General features: G+C 44.9%; 1 protein-coding gene across 11 annotated transcripts in view; it reads left to right on the top strand.

The window, feature by feature from the left end:
- The window catches only part of RAB27A (RAB27A, member RAS oncogene family), a 538,796-nt gene that overhangs the window by 498,803 nt on the left and 23,459 nt on the right, over positions 1–16,534 (top strand). For all 11 annotated transcript variants that reach the window (XM_069624865.1, XM_069624872.1, XM_069624866.1 and 8 more), the window contains one exon: positions 10,850–10,935. In XM_069624865.1, the coding sequence (XP_069480966.1) occupies positions 10,850–10,935 (86 nt within the window). The remainder of the gene's footprint in view (positions 1–10,849; positions 10,936–16,534) is intronic.

The following is a 16,534-nucleotide window of genomic DNA, read 5'->3' as shown; positions in this document are numbered from 1 at the left end:
TCAGGGCAGCAATGCTCTGAGTAAGTGCAGCCAGGCAGTGCGGCTCTTGGTAGTGCAAGGAGAACAAGGGACTGTAGGGTTACAGTTACAGCCCCAAAGTGCATGGTAGGCCGAGAGGCAGTGCAGGGGTGACTGATCAAGAAAGAGTCTTTACTCAGTGAGACTCTAAGGATAGCCCAGCAACCAGTCGGTACAGCAGACAGGTACGTCAGGTAGGCCAGCAGGGGAGGGAGGGAGGGAGAGAGAGAAAGCAGAGGAGAAGAGGACAGTTTTGAGCTGCTTCCGGATCTTCAAGTGGTCCAGCTGAAGTTTGAGAGGGGCAGAGAGGCCTTTCTAGAGGGAGGCACCTGCAGAGGAGAAAGATCTCCACCCCCACTCTCTGCCTGGGGAAGCTTCTAACCCTTGGATAGTTGGAGGTAGCTGAGTGAAGGGCTTGAGAAGGAAGGTAGTTTGGAAGAGATTGTTGGATGTAGTGTGGGCCCGGGCCCAGAAAGCTTTGTGGACAATGCAAAGGGTCTTGAACTTGATTCTTGCAGCAACCAGGACCATGTGGAGAGATATGATCCCTAGGCTTGAGGCCAAGGATAAGTCTTACAGTCCTGTTCTGGATTAGTTGCAGAGGGCAGAGAGTAGAGGAAGGCAGGTTGAGAAAGAGGTTGTTGCAGTAGTCCAGCCTAGACAGAACCATGGCTCTGGAGACAGTGAACTTATGGGGGGAAAGTGAGAAAGGGAAGAGTCCCTTTGAAGAGGAGCAGCTGGTAGTGCGACTTCTTGGCGATGTCCGAGATGTGAGGAGAGAAAGAGAGAGTGGAGTCTAAGATGAAGATTGAGCCCTGGGGAACGCCACGGGTATAGAGAGATGTGGCGTAGAGAAAGGGACCTAGGTGCACCTGGGAGGGGCAGTCCAAGAGGAAGGAGGTCAGCCACTCCAGGGCCTGATCCGTGATCCCCAGGTTCTCATGGAGTCGATTGATCAGGATGGCGTGGTTGAACGTGTCAAAAGCAGAGGAAATATCAAGGAGGATGAGGACAGAAGGAATGCTGTAATCAAGGTTAGAGGGCAGATCTCCACAGGTGTTCAGGGGAACAGTTTCTGTGCCTCTGGCAGCTCTGAAGCCAGACTGATGGTCATGGAGACAATCAACATATTCAGTGTGGAGAGTAATCTGGAAGATGGCCAGTTTTTTCCAATAGTTTGCCAAGAAAAGGGGTGATGGAGATTGGGCAATAGTTTGCCAGGTAGGCAGGAAAGACAGACGGCTTCTTGAGGAGTGGGTGCACAAGGGAGTGCTTAAGGGGAGAGGGGAACGTTCCAGTGGTGAAAGAGTGATTACAGAAATCGCCAAGGCTGGAGTGAGGGTGTCAATATGGTCCTTGATGGTTCTAGAGGAGCAGGGGAGCACCTGTTTGGACAACACTTTCATAGATTGGACTTGTCAGAAACCTCATCAGGTATTGTCAGAGAGAAAGAGGAGGAAGAGAAATAGAGCTGTCCAAATGGGGGGCCATGAGAGGAAGAGGTAGAGGAAGAGGATATGGGGGACAGGATGTCCTGAAATTTTGAATTGAGAGAACAGAGCCATACTGAGGGCCTGGGAATCAACAGGAGCGGTAAAGACCGCATCAGAATTGACCAGTTACTTGCAGATTTTAACGAGTTTGGCCGTGTTGTTGGGGGCCACAGAGATGTGGGCTTGAATTTGTGTTCTCTTCTTGATGAGTGTTACTGCTTCAACTGGCATTTTGGTGCAACCAGTTAGGTATGTGTAAATGTGGCCTGGCATGCATTACTATAATGTTATTAGGTGTGGTCTACACTGGTCTATATTGTGCAGCCAGTTGGACATGTTTTCATTGTGGCATGGCATTTTTAATAGCCAAGCATTAATGTTCCTATGCACTGTTGGTGACTTGCAAGTATTGGATCGGTGTTACCCTACAAAAACATTGCACGTACTCTGGCTTTTTAGCCAATTTTTCTCAGAAAGTGTGCTGTATATTGCATTAAAACACACAATTATATCATTCTCCTAGTGCAGTGTGTGGCATACCCCTTCAACAGCACATTTGTGCATATTGCGCAAGCGTCATAATCTAGGCCGGCCCAGAGTGTGGCACGACCCATGATTTGTTGCTTAGTTGGAGGGGGGGGGACCTCAGCATGGCTCGCAGTGGGGCCCATACATTTTGTGTTACGGGACTGCTTGAAGAAGCATAACATTGTAACACACAGACCTCCTTCCTGTCCTGGCTTCTTCTACATATCATGCAGAATGTTACCAGAAAGAGGACACACAACATCACGGCCAAAATGGTCCTGGCAAAGACTCTACCTTTTCTATAATAGAACTGCCACAGGAAACGTGGGCCAGCGGAGACCAGAGCGGGGCATTTGTGCTCCGGAGGGATGAATTGGCACCAGTATTTTTCAGATGGTGGCACAGAGGATAGGTGTTGGGGGAGAGTAAACTGGGATGGGGCTGAGTAGAGGCGAAGACAGCGTAGGGTCTGAGTGGGCAAGGCCCATCCAAAATCTGTTAATGCCTGCTTAACCGCACAGTGTGGGCATTTACAGATGTTAACGTCACGGCGGTGGGCCCAACTACATTCACTTCAGGCCACACTTTTTAGAGAACCCTGGCTACACCTCTGGTGCTGAGGTGGGGGGGTGAATGAAGCTGACCTTTCCATGAGTGGTGGAGTGCAGCCAGAGGGAACTGGGAGAGAGAAAATCGGGTGGCGGGCTCAAGGTTGGAGATGGTTAGCACCATTAATTTCTGGATGGTGGCTGAGTGGAGACAAATGGGGATGGTGGGCGGGGGGGGGGGCAAGGCAGGAAGAGTGAAAAGCAGTAGCCTGAAGCCTTGTGATGCTAGCTACATGCTTCAAAGTTGCAGCCATTCCGTTTTTTAGTCCCTGCTCTGTCCCCCAATTCTATAAAAGGAAGTACGTGGGCTCCCTGTTCTGCCCAAGCCAATCAATGACAAATGTTACATCGGGGGAAGCATTTTTTGTCTTTTACTTTTTTTTTGGATCGGTACCATTGGCGGCAGGTGCGACTTGTCGTTGGCCCCTGTTTTGGGCAGGCACTGACCAGAAAGGAGGGTCTGCCCTGAGCCCCAGTTTTCGGCCGCCCACCTCTATTCTTTGCAAAAGAAAGAAGCAGGTCTTCTGTCTATTTCTGCAAGTAAACCTCTACCATTCCTTCAAATCTACCATCTAAGAGATGGCTAGAGAGCCACACATTTCTGAGCACACGTAAGTCATGACTGCCCTGCGCGTTATGCTTTGTTCGCCACCTGGCCACACCACTGTTGAAGATGTACAGGCATAAATGTGGGGCTGGTGTTATATTTACAAGACACATGTTGGTGGCTGATTCCACAAGAGAAAGGGGACTTGTGTGCTTAGAAGCGGATTCAGGGCTTGGCCTGAAATCACATAAATTGATTACTAGTGGCCAGTTTTGGAACCTATGGCTCCCCATGAAATATGCATGTGCACTCGCGTTAGTCTCGCCCCGCATGGAACAGCCATGCCACAATCAATTCACAATCCAGCTTCTAGATGCAAGATGGAACTTGGAACTAGCGCATAACAGTGACGCAGGCTCCAAAATGTCAGCATTGGTTTCCAATGCATCAAGCAATGTCATGGCTCTCTCTCATCAGATCAGAACTGTATGAATGGCCAGAGGCTACCTCAAGGATTAGTTCAGCGGTAGTTACAAGGAGCCTACCTACTCTGGGTAAAATGTGGATTCTTATAAGTTTCAAACTTATAGAAGTGACTACTAGTGTCTCTTAATCAGCATATTCAGTGCTATGGAGCAGGTCTCTCAAGGTTTCTCTGTGATGACCTCATGAAAAGGTCCTTCAATATAATCTGAAAGCCATGCTCTTTTCATGCAACCTAGAAAATTATTCCTTTTCTAACGCAAGAACTGGACATGTGTAGTGTATGGCTCTTTATAAATGGTTATTTCAATATTATATTAATGCTATACATGGAGGGTAATGTGGGAAGCCGGAAGAGACGATGGGTACTCGCTTATCCTCTTCCCCAAATAAGCCAAATCCGGTAAGCCATGTTTGTACAACTAAAGTATTATGCTTGTCTTAGTCAAGTGTATTTGACTAAGTATGGTCAGGAAATCCCATTATATATAGTTCTCTAGGGATGTCTGTGCATTGAACACCAGGAATGCCCTTAGTGGGATCCAGATCCTCCTCTTCTAAAATTCTCCAGAAACCAGAAGAAAGACGCCCCTGTGACCTTGGAGTGACAGATGTTGCAGCTCTTTCCACCCCAAATCCAAATCCCCACGCTGCCTGAATGAGTATATTCGGGCCCGGGCACACATTTGGATGCTGCGGCGAGTGAAAAGCTAAAGGAGCCCAAGCCCACTTTGTGTAATGTACCTAGTGATTCAAGTAACAACCCGTTTGTCAAGGACATACTTGTCAAATATAAATCTGTGTTCATTTTCATTTCAGCTAAAATTCACTTTGATTTTATACAAAACAGCTAGGAACCCTCATTGGTCCCCCTCTGATTTCTCATAGCAGTATTTCCAAAGAGCTCAATAGGAGTATACTAGGCTTCAAAGGGATTGGTTCCTCCGACGTATTCCACATCTATGACCGGTAATCACCGCAGCCATGCTCCGGTGATTAACTGTCATAGATGTGGAATACGTCGGAGAAACATCCCATCGAAAGAACGTTACCAGGTAAGAAAGTAACTTGTTCTTTCCATCTAGGAATGGTATAACTACATAGTATCCCCACCAAAAATTATTGCTGCATATATGGTTGTCTGGAACAGCCATAGGCGATATTTTGTGGGGCTTTTGGGAGAAGGGGTTGTGGGGGTGTCCCCCGCTCCTTTAAAAATAATGCAGGGTTGCGGGGGTGTCCCCCGCAGGTTCCATGCCTTAATATCGCCGCAAAATATGGCAATATATTTATGGGGATATTAACACATGGAACCCTTGGAATGCTAACCTTCTGGCAGAAAATATTTGATCTGGTTATTCTAGGTTTTGATAATGTATTTTGCTCAGTAAGAACAATGTAGTGCTCTTATTATGACTACACTATATAGTGGAACTAATGTTTATAAATGAACATTGTAACATTTTGTAAAGAGCTATTTTACAATGGTAGCATTATATTTCTTTGATTTTTATGTAGTACTTGTACCCAATTCAATAAGTTCCTTTTGAAAATGATTTGCAAATTAACAACTCCCATACTTCAAGACTAATGCATTTTTTCTCTGGTCATGCTACTGTCACCAAAGGATGGGGCGGGTCTAACAAACACTCACAGGCCAACACAATTCTCCCCTGCATAGAGAGAGATGGGGACCTAGAGTGAGATGGAGCCCTGGAGCAACGCAGAGGGGACAGAGTGTGAGCGAGAGCGAGATCTAGCAATAGATTGTTGCATGGTACGCAGAGTATAGTTACTATGGGTTTGTATTATTGCTATAGTATCCGTTTACCTCCCAGGGATTATTCTGAAACCCCCCACTCGAAACCCCTACTCAAAGATGCCACCATACGGAGTATGCAAACTGACCCATGCGCTCTTTACCTGGTAGGTCATTTTGTGCTTGGCTGACACCTCTGCAGTCCGTCTTGTAGGAACATTGGGTCTTATTCAAAAGGATGTGCAGTGGAGCATGCCAGGAGAGCAGCTCTGGCTTCCACGTGCAGCCTCTTATGCGGCTCAGCACAAATCCTGAAGCTGGACCAAATATGGAGTTTCTTGGGACGTCTTTGGGGCGCTCATGTGCAAATGTGAGTCGCAAAGATTTGCTTGCGGCATCTCTGAGATGCTTCAGGCAATCCAGACCCGCTCCAGTTGTAGGCATTGTGAATTGGGCGTAAGGCCCCATGCAAATCCCAGATGCTCATGGCACTCTCTCTCTCTCTCTCCAGATGTGCATCAATGCAAATCTTTCTGAATCGGGCCCTTTTTGTTGGCGGTCACAAGATATGTGGACGGCGAGTGCATTGAGGGTGGGCTTATATTTGCCTAGATGTCACTGAGCTACTAAATTCACAAATGAAATTAAAAAAAATGATAATTCTGCCAATGGGTCTCTTTTTTTAAAAATGTTAATCTGTCAAACAAGGAACATAACCAGGCATGTCAAATACAACACTGAATATGCACATACTTCATAATTGGGATTTCCTTCTTCAGTATTCTAGATTTCTAGTTGGCAGGCAAAATTGGAGGCTGGGAAAGTGAGTAGGATGAGGAGTGAGTGAAAGGGAATTTGAGAGCTTGAGAAAGAGAGGCAGTACTTGAATGGGGTCCGTGATAGCTCTGCATCAAAGAGATCAGGTGTTTACAGTCACGTGTTCCATTTTTACAAATCATTGTTTACAGGTGTGGTAATAGCATTGGTTGAACTGAAGTGAACCACAACTACTACACCCAGAATGCACTTTTCATGAAAAGAAAAACAAAGTCTGGAAAGAAGGTCCATGTAATTGGGTAACCCTGTGCAGGAACAAAATAACATAACTTCTGACTGAAACTGACACCCCCATCAATTCTCCCACCTGCGGTTTATATTAGGAAGCCAGCGAGGGACCAGGAGGGGATGCATGGAGGAGGGAAAAGTAAAAGGAGTTAGGAAGGAGGACAACACTTGCCTAGAATTCTTCAAGGAAGCCAAAAGATTTCAATAAATAGCAGTTCTCATTGCCAAACATAATGGGACTTGCTGCACCAGCAGCCTCCAAGCTCAAAAGTTGAGTCGGTTCTACCAGACTTTGAAAATGTATGTGCAGATTGCACTCAAATCTCTGCACGCCACCACAGATCGCTGGAGATCCACGGGAAGAATCTGACCCAATGGGTGGAATTAGTCATTGGCACCCTAGGCAGGTATGGTGGGCAGTCGGGGTTGTTCATAACCTCGGCTGATTCTAACGATCCAAACTGGGTTTTGAGCAGGCTGCATGCTGCTTCCCCTCCCTTCTCCAACCGTGGATGGATGGCCCAATTCTCACCCGCACTGCCACTACCCCTGCTCCTCCCACTCCTCTGCCACCATGGTTCTACTTGGTCCCTTTGTGGACACCCCTCTGCCCCTGCTCACCACTGAACCTTTGACCTTCTATGGTGGCCATCTTATTAGTTTTTTTTTTTTTACTCAAAATAATTGCTCTTAGCATCCCTGTGGTGATAACAGCAGTAATATCAAGCTCAGAGGGCTGTAACAGGTTGTATTGGCCAGGGGCCCCAGTTAAAGCCCAAGCTGGATCCTACACCCTTACCACCCGGTACAATCCCATAAACTGGTTATTATTGCTTGAATGTTTCTCTCCTCTCACAAAATTATAATCTTGATGCAAAATAACCACGCTAAGTACATTTTGAAGGGGATTACATGTGCTAATATTGAACAATTTCTCCCCACATTTTTCTCCGTGCAAAACTACTTAATTCCCACTAATTATGATGAAATGGATTTCTAAAGTGATGGTCTACAAGTCCAGTTTTTTTTTTTATAGTTTAGCATTTCTACACTACTCTAGTCCTCTAGTAACTGAGGCAGGGGATCTGGAGATCTCTAAGAATCCTGTGTTTTACCACTGTAACTTCACAACATAAACACAACAGTGGAAAGCTTCTGTGCACGTGTTTTGGCCTGGAGATGGAAATGATGCAATCCCAGATGGAGGGCTCGTCAGTCTCTCTCACAGCTGTCTCTCCGTTACAAAGTAGCTGTCTGTTGTCTGGTGGAAGGGTGTAGGAGTAGGAGACTGGCACACTGGTGGGATGTTTTTGGCTATAGGCTTGTATCATGTAACATAAGAGAGAAAACATTACCTGACCCTATTACTAAGAGAGGGTTTCCTGCCACAACTAAATACTAAGGATTCTGTCAGGATGTCCAATCAAAAACAAGTAGTCCACTGTTGTGTCAAATACCTATTTTCTTCCCTTACACTCTAAATCAAACTAAGTAAAGTGGTGATCTTTTTGGTTCAGAGGAATGGCTCCCGTCTTCTGGATGATAAACGAAAGTTCACTTTCGGGTGATGAAAAGGGAAAGTTCTACAAAAAGGTAAAAACCAAAAAGTCTCAAAAGCTTTCTCGACTTTGGCGCTCCACCAAAACACATGGAAAAAGAAAGTCTTGTATCTTCACAGAATTAGGGAGATGACTTCCACTTCCCCTAACCTTTCTCAGGTTTCTTAATACTTTCCACAGCACCAGGCTTCACAACTACCTTCCCCTGGCTTTTACTATACAGTTCACAACGCCCTGACTCCCTTCCCTTGGTTTCTCGCACAATGTTCACAACCACCAGGGTGGGATGATTCCCTTCCCCTGGTCCTTCTCAGGCTCTTCACAGTGCCAAGAGAATGACTCCCTTCTCTTTTCTCACAATGTTCATCAATGCCAGGGAGAATGCCTTCCTTTCCCTGGCCTTTCTAAGACTTTACTTCACAGTCAACCTGGTTCACTGCTCTGCCAGGTACTGTGGCTGTAAAGGTCAATGATGGCTTTGCTTTTTATGGGTGCGGGTTCCAGACTCTCCTCTCGTGCTTATACTTCTTCTTGGATAGACTTGTTTTACTCTCCTGCCAAGTACTATCATGCAATCCAATGGTTAACAAGGTTTCTTCATGACTTCAAGCGTCCCAGGCACTATATTCTCAGCTCCTCTCACCCCTTCTGGCTTGCCACTGCCTTCTTGGGTCCCCAGCGTCTTCCCGGCAGCCCACAGACCTGTTTTCTTGGTTTGCGAGGTTTCCGGCTCTTCCTCAGCACCTGCACTCTATAGCAGGATTCAGCAGGATTCTTGTGGCATTCAAAGACTTGCCTCGGTCTGCAGCGGCTCTGCAGTCCAATCTTCCCCTTGGTATTCTCTCACCATGCTTCCCAGGCTTCAGGAGTGCCCTCTCCCCATCTGAACCTTCCATCCTGGACCGGCTCTGGACCTTCCAGCCCCTCGCTCAGTGTCCCGGTCTGCTTCCGCTCCATGCTTGCTGTTGTGGTTCCTTTAGGGAGAGCTAGGCATATTTGTTAGTCCTTCTTCCCTTTTTATGAGTGGGCCATAACTAGCATGTCCATTCCAGTTCTCACCATGGCTCTTCATTGTTCCGCATGTACTCCTCGACTCAGTACTTGACATAGGCATCCTACTGGGGCAGTCTCTACTCTTCATTGTCTGAGTAGTTGTTAAGGGAGTCATGCCTAGTTAGTCCCTACTCCTCCTCATCTCAGTAGTGGGAGTCATTCATAGGTAGTCCCTACTCATCGTCTTAGAAGTGGGAGTCATGCCTAGGTAGTCCCTTTTCTTCCTCATCTCAGTGAATCTTATTTTACTGGTCCTACTCAAGTACATGCAGTGGTTGGGCATGGAATTGTAGTGTACCCCTGGTCTAGGTGGAAGAGGGGTAATTGGGAGAGGGTCATACCACATTCTCCCCGGATGTCTGTCCCTGCTCCCAGAGGGGGACTCTCTCCCCATGAGATTCTCCCACTGTGTACCACCCCCAGGGGGACTATTGGGTAGCTGCCTCACCTCCCTGGCCTCATGGGAAGGGGTTCTCTCTCTGGGAGAACTGACGACATCTATGGATTTGTCAGAATGTGCTCTTGCTCAAAATAAATAATTTTACAAAGTATCCCAGGCCCCCACTCAGGATCACAAGGTGGGGTGGAGGGGGGCGCGTAGAAGAAAAATATGTGCCTATCTAGTTACTCTGAAAATAAAATATTTCAGTTTGGTGTTTTATCAGTATTTATTTTTCAAATTAACACATTAACTGTTGCACTCTTTTATTGTTGTCGGAGACAGGCCTTACCTTCCTTGTCTTCAAGTCCTTGGGGGTGAAGAGGTAAGGCATGTCTCTCCAGGCAGCCTAAGTGGAGACCAACTGCAGAAACCAGAGGGGCACAGGGCCCAGTCAAAGAGTGCAGATCTCAAGGTAAAAACTCTGAATGGGGAAAAACCTTCAGAAAGATGTCCACAGCTGAAGTCGGTGAAAGCAGTCACAGCGTATTTCAGAGTACATATTAATTAGTAGCATTGAAGAGAGGCAACCTCGTGGAGCATAGGAAGGCTAGGAAGAAGAACAGAGCGCAGAGGGCTCAGTAGAAAGGAGAGAGCCGGGGAGTTCTGGATTGCCCAAAGCACTGAAGTCGAGAGCAGGGAGACACTCCGGGAGAACGGGAAAGCCAGAACAGACAGAACCAGTAAATCTGAGCAAAACGAGAATTGGAGTGGATCCCGGGGATGTAGGACAAAGAAACATGGATCTCAGAAACGAGCAATGTGGAAAGGGCACAGAACAGCGTCAATGCAACCACAGGGAGGATTGCGACACGCTGCTTACCTGCTGCCAGCCGATAATATTCCTAATCAGACTTCTGGATCTGAATGATCATGCGCGATGGCGTCGGACCATTCAGTGACGTTATGAACGCCATCTTGGAAACAACTTGCCCATTACATCGTTTCCACAAGGAAGTCAAGGCAGATAACTGCCAAGATCTTTTTTGTTGCTGTTATAGTCATGTGTAATAACCTCATTACACAAAGACCTGTTTGGCAAAAAAACAAGGAATTGTGTCAACATCCCCATAAACCCCCACATTATATCCACTAGTAAATCATTTCTGAGCTCTGTCAGATGTTGTGTAAATAATTTCCAAGGTCGACGGTGTATGACATACACTATTGTACAATGTCAGTGGTGTTGCCGTTTAGGAATGCAGAGTACGCATATAGTGTGTAACATGTAGTGGTAAAAAAAAGGTATTTGTTATACGACTTATTTGCTTACCTTTTTATGTGCATATTCTTTCAGGTGTATAGATCCAATGGACCAGATGGCATTGCTGGCAGAGGGCAGAGAATACATCTGCAGCTGTGGGACACTGCAGGGCAGGAAAGGTATGACCAGAAAACCACCACGACCAACACAAACCAGTAGTTCTCAGGTTGCATGCTCTTGGCATTACAAATGGTTTCTAAAGACACTAAGTAGCAGATAGAAAGATATAGGTTGGGTTCCACCTATGCCCCTACCTCATTCACCATGCCCCCTATGTCGCTCAAATTACATATAAAGATTCATCCTCTATTGTATTGTAAGTAACATTCTCTACCATGAACTTTCGGATCTCAAACTCTATCTTCACGCATGTGCACACTTTCTTTTTTCCTATGTTCCACATGGCAGGATATCTCACCATACTGGCGTCAGTGTTGCTACACAGGTAATCGCATGCACTGTATGGCCTGACCTGCCTTACAGTTGGCTGCGTCCGAACTGCGCGTGCACAGTTAATGCCAGCACCCGGTCTGTTGAGCGACCTTGTGGGAAATGGCCTCTGGAAAAATTGGGTTGAACTGAGTCATCAAATGCATCGTGCAGTCTACACTCCACTTTCCTCTGCCACAATTATGGATGTATTTTGCACAGAGCAAGCCGCGCAAACGCGTCATATTGTGAGCGCTGCTGTTTACCTCCAGTTAGTTAAGAGCACTCACACCCAGCTCCTCACGGCCTATGACGAATGGGTGCTCTTTGGAATAACAACTCAAAATATTTCCTTTAACCAATAAACCGGAATCCTCTCGGAATCTTGGTTGCTATACGTCAGGCAACACAAAGCTAGATAGAGCATCATTCATGGGAACGATAACCCATCGGTTTGTGGATCCCTTACTGTGTAACATTGGACCACACCAGAAGGTACAATCAAGACCCAGGAAGCAACAATACCCTATCCTTTCCCCTCATCCCCCAACTAACTCCTCATTATTAAAAGTGTGCTGCTTTCTACTTCACTCCCTACCTTCAGATAACCCTCCTGTTCTGGGGCTAGTACCCTAAACAGAGTCCTACCCTGCCCCTCTTCTATCAACAAACCCTTTCAATTGAAACTTCTGAACCCAGGGTCTTCCCTTCTCGTTATCCTGCACCCATCCATGCCCGTCAGAAGAACCATGTTTTTGCATCGGCTCGAAGGTAACAGGTACTTCTCACCAGCACCCATCAACATCCCATGTGTTCCACATATGCCTATTTAAAAACCCCCACTTGCTTTCTTACAGAGCCAGGCACAGAAAGGTGCTACAGGAGGCAACTTTCTTTACCTTACAAACATCAAGATCTGCTGGCTCATTTATGCTTCTTTGCTATAGCCCAGTACATGGTGGCATTGAGTTCAATAGGATGAAACTCCTTAAACGTGCACAGTCTCCACCCACCGCGGACTTCCCCTCCATGAGCGCTTTGCTTCCTATTGTCCAGCCCCATGACCATATCCGTTAATTGCGTTTTTCTGAAAGGGAGAAGAGGTTATGGTCTTATGTTGCGTAACTCGTCTCACACCATGACGGAAGGAGCACATAGTTGAGATCAAAATGCTTGCAACGTTGTCTAGCTTTAAAAGATGTTCCTGTGAGTTTAGAATATTTTCTGCTCTTTAGTTCTATCTAGTATCTGCCCCATTTATGCAGGAGATTTATTAGTCGAAAATAAAAGTTCTACTATGCTGAGTGATTTAACTGGAAAACCATTGGTCTGATTCAGTGGTCTCTCAGCACTGAATTAGTAATTCAGGAAAATTCAGGACAGGCTGCACGTGGATGCTTAATTTTACTTGGTTGGGAGCGAAAATGTATAAACTTTTTGCTAAACCATGTTTAAATGTACATTTATTCAGTAATTTATTTTGTTGTATATGAAAGGGCAAAGACCGTCAAAACAGTTTAAATGCCCTCAATCCTAATTTAAGATTTTGTTTGGCCCAAATATTGTATTCCTTGTGACTGCAGTAGGAGTAACAATAACGTGATTGCTTCAGTTTTATTTCTGCACACTTTTATCTGACCCAATTGAAATGAGTACTAATTGATCAGTCTCAGAAGGGCGAAAGGCTGAGTTGAGTTTGAGGTGGTTCAAATCTGTCGATTTCAAGCAGACCTCACCTGTGAGCATGCAACCCTTTCCGCTCACTGCTAAAGCACTGCTCTACTGTCCTTTATTCGAGGTTTACAAGGTGCCTTCAGTTTGAGTGTTTTGCTTCAACCCGGCTATGTCCCCCTCCCCCCCAAAACTGAAGAGTGATGAATGCAAGTTTTCTAATGGCTTCTACCCATTGGCAATGCTAGAGGCAACCCTTTAAACCATTGTTGTTCAGTCTTCTTTGCAGTACAGAAGTGGGTAAAAAGATATGCAATTGAGACCTGATCCCACTACCCTTACCTATGCATTGGCAACAGAGATGGTGTGGCCTTACTTTGCCTGCATTCACTTTGCCAGCTCTACATGGACTTCGCCACACGTTTACTTTGTCATTGCAAGGGGAGACCATCTGCACTACTCCTTTTTTACCCCATATTCTTCCCCGTGCCAACACCTGACCTGAAACCTAACCCTACGGTATCCCTAACCACACCGATTACCATCTCCACAAGGTCTCATGTTGTTTCGATTAAGTAAATTACTTCGTGTTAATTCACTTTTTGGAAATAACTTCGAATGACTTCGAATATATGTCTATATGTGGGTTAAATGGTAAAAGGGGGGTGGGAAGATTTTTTGGGCTAGTAGTGGTAGAGTAGGTGGAAGTGTGGCTTGTGGCGGGAACAACCCCCGTAAATAAAATACAAAAAATGTGAAGGAAAAATTCAAAATGATTTCCACCAAGTAATTTACCACAAAGTATTTTTTTTGTGTGGAAATGACATGGAACCCTTCACAATGCGAAGATGCATGCATAGTAAATGTATGACAAAGTTAATGTCTTGCAAAGTCTGTGTACCGCAAAGTAAATGTGAAGTGTATGTGGCAAAGTAAAGGGCGGACCGGCTTAATGCAATGGTTGGTTTGGAGCCATACTTAATCGTACTGGAGGAACATATTTTCAAAGCTCGTATGACATCTCACTGAGACTTAAACAATATATATAGCTAACTCTAGTAGGGACTTCTTTATGTAGTTTTTAGGTCACCTTTGAGGTCTTCTATTCACTGTGTTGTGGATGAACAAAATGCTTAACACAACCTCCCTACTCCCAAAGAAACCATCTGATCTAGCAATAACCACAATGCCCCAAAGAAGTCAATTTGGTGGCTACAGAGCCTTCAAATCCTACCTTGTTCGCTTTGGCAGCACATACACTAACATTTTAATGATCCAGAGCATGTCAGCATGGCACCTGCTCAAGATTATAGATGAAATATGAGGTACTTGGTCACCCGTCTTGACTCCCCAGGAATACTAAATGTTATAAAAATTGTCAAGACTTTCAATCAGAATATTTATTTTTAGCAAAACGACTCCAATGCATGAAATCCAGTGACTTGACAAAGTTCAGGACGTTTTGAAAGAAAAGCAATTAAGGTCCAAAAATCCAGCACACTCCTATTAAAATACTATACTTGTATTTCATACAGCTATGTCCTAAAACATGTAAAGTGCTTAATGTGCATGTACCATTAAAAATCAAGACCTTGGAAAAATACTTGATATTCGGTTACCTAGGGATGTCAATGCTAACATCTTTGTGCTAACATTTAAAGACTAGTATTCATCACAAATGAAAAACCAACAGTTGGATGTGGTCTGTTTTCTAAAACAGCAATGTAGTTTGTTAAGATTCATTTGATCAATGTTCAATATGTTATCACTGACACGTTTTTCGGTCCACAAAAAGCTTCATTGCGTGTAGCTTTTGTTGTTGAGCGACCTTCATCAGGACAAAGCAATTTATCACATGTAATGTTCTCCCATATGTTTTCACATAATTTGCATATTCCTGTTAAATGACAAATAACGATTTTAAGAGTGTGCTGGTGTATTAGTTATATCTTGTGTTATTTAAAGAGGGTACACATGTTGCTCCTCTTAAAACTAATCACTCTTGATCAAATGTAGGTCTGTTTACCGATATACTCCATCCCTCAGTGGTGTCTAGACACAAATACAAACATTTTATGAAATGCTATTGAAAATTGGCAATCTATTCTATGATCTTAGTAAGTTAATTCAAATTCACTGACCTTTGCCGAACTAGTGCTGCTCAAAGGACTCGTGATTAGATATCCATGATGTAAACCTGCCCCAGTGGAGGGCATCCTATTGGAGTTTACATAGCTTTATAGGAACACTGTGCACTATAATATGCTAAACAGTTATATGCAACCTTTTTGAAGCGTTACTTATTTTAGCTCATAAATCAACATGCCGCTGAGCGAACAACCACTATCTATAAGAACCAACACAAAATACATGTACAAATATACACAAAGCAATACCTGCCGTAGAGCCGTGACATTTCTTTCCTTTGTTCGAGGCACCTATACCGCAGATCACTTCAGTGGTTCCAAAAGATGCTCTCAGCTAGCCCGCCACTGTACTCCTGCCCCCCCAACTCCTCCCCTGCGTTTCTCCCTTTCAACCCTTCCTTTAATTCTTTTCTCCAATTCCCCTCTTCAAACTCGTTTCAATTACAATTACAGTAGTGTGGTCATTTTAAATCGAGTACAATTGCACCAAAAGGAACGTGGCCACGAAAACATGCATGTATATGATACTCTGTGTAATTTTGATTGTTTTAGTGATACGGGTGTGAAAAACGAACAGGAATCTGGGTTCCAAGGACTTTTTTCAGACTCCCATCACAAAACGAGCATTAATGCCAGCGTACTCTGCCCCGAGCAGAACATTTGACCGCAATGACCTGGAACCAGAGGCGTTGCTGGTTGGGGGCGGGTGGCCTATAGCCCTGGGAACTTTGGTTGTGGCCCCAGATAGAAGCTCAGGGGCATCAATCAAAAGGCTAGCTAGCCGTGAGTCCCGACATTAGATTAGCCCCAGACCTAGCAACAACCCTGCCTGGAATATATTCAAAAGGCTAAATGCTTGTCTCTCTCCACCTGTTAATTACGAACGAAAATTATTCCTATCAGGGACGTCATTTCACCAACATGCCAGGGGTAGCGGAAGTGACATCACACAACCCTTGATGAAAGTTATGTCATTTGACCTCCCCGCTAAGTTACATCACGGGAAGCGATGGAATGCGACCTTTCACCCCTTGACAAAACAGGTTACGATATCAATGTAATGTGATATACCTTTCATACAAGAATGGATCACCATAAGTATCGTTAATATCCGAGTGTATAGGCCCATATTACCAACTTAATGTGAATGCAAGCAGATGTACAAGGCAAAATGAGAATTATGTGTTTATTATATAGCGCTTGCACTTAAGCGCTTTATATAGAATAAATATGCATACAATATCACCCAACCTGTGTTGGCACTCATTTATCAACCTCAGAAGGATGAAAGGCTGAGTTGGCCATGCTGGGATTCAAACCTGCAATCTGCAGATCAGACACACATTGCAGCAGCGAACGTTCAACCCACTGAGCCATTTTAGCAGCTATAACGATCTTACCGGCTATAGTTAAATGAGCAATTACATGTTTAAATGTTCTCAAAGTCAAAAAGCAAATTAAACTCTGTAGT

The sequence above is a fragment of the Ambystoma mexicanum genome, chromosome 11 (genome assembly GCF_040938575.1).
Source record: "Ambystoma mexicanum isolate Mex_15411 chromosome 11, UKY_AmexF1_1, whole genome shotgun sequence".
NCBI classification, from domain to species: Eukaryota; Metazoa; Chordata; class Amphibia; order Caudata; family Ambystomatidae; genus Ambystoma; species Ambystoma mexicanum.
Note: the sequence above shows the minus strand (reverse complement) of the source record. Positions and strands in the feature narration are given on the sequence as shown.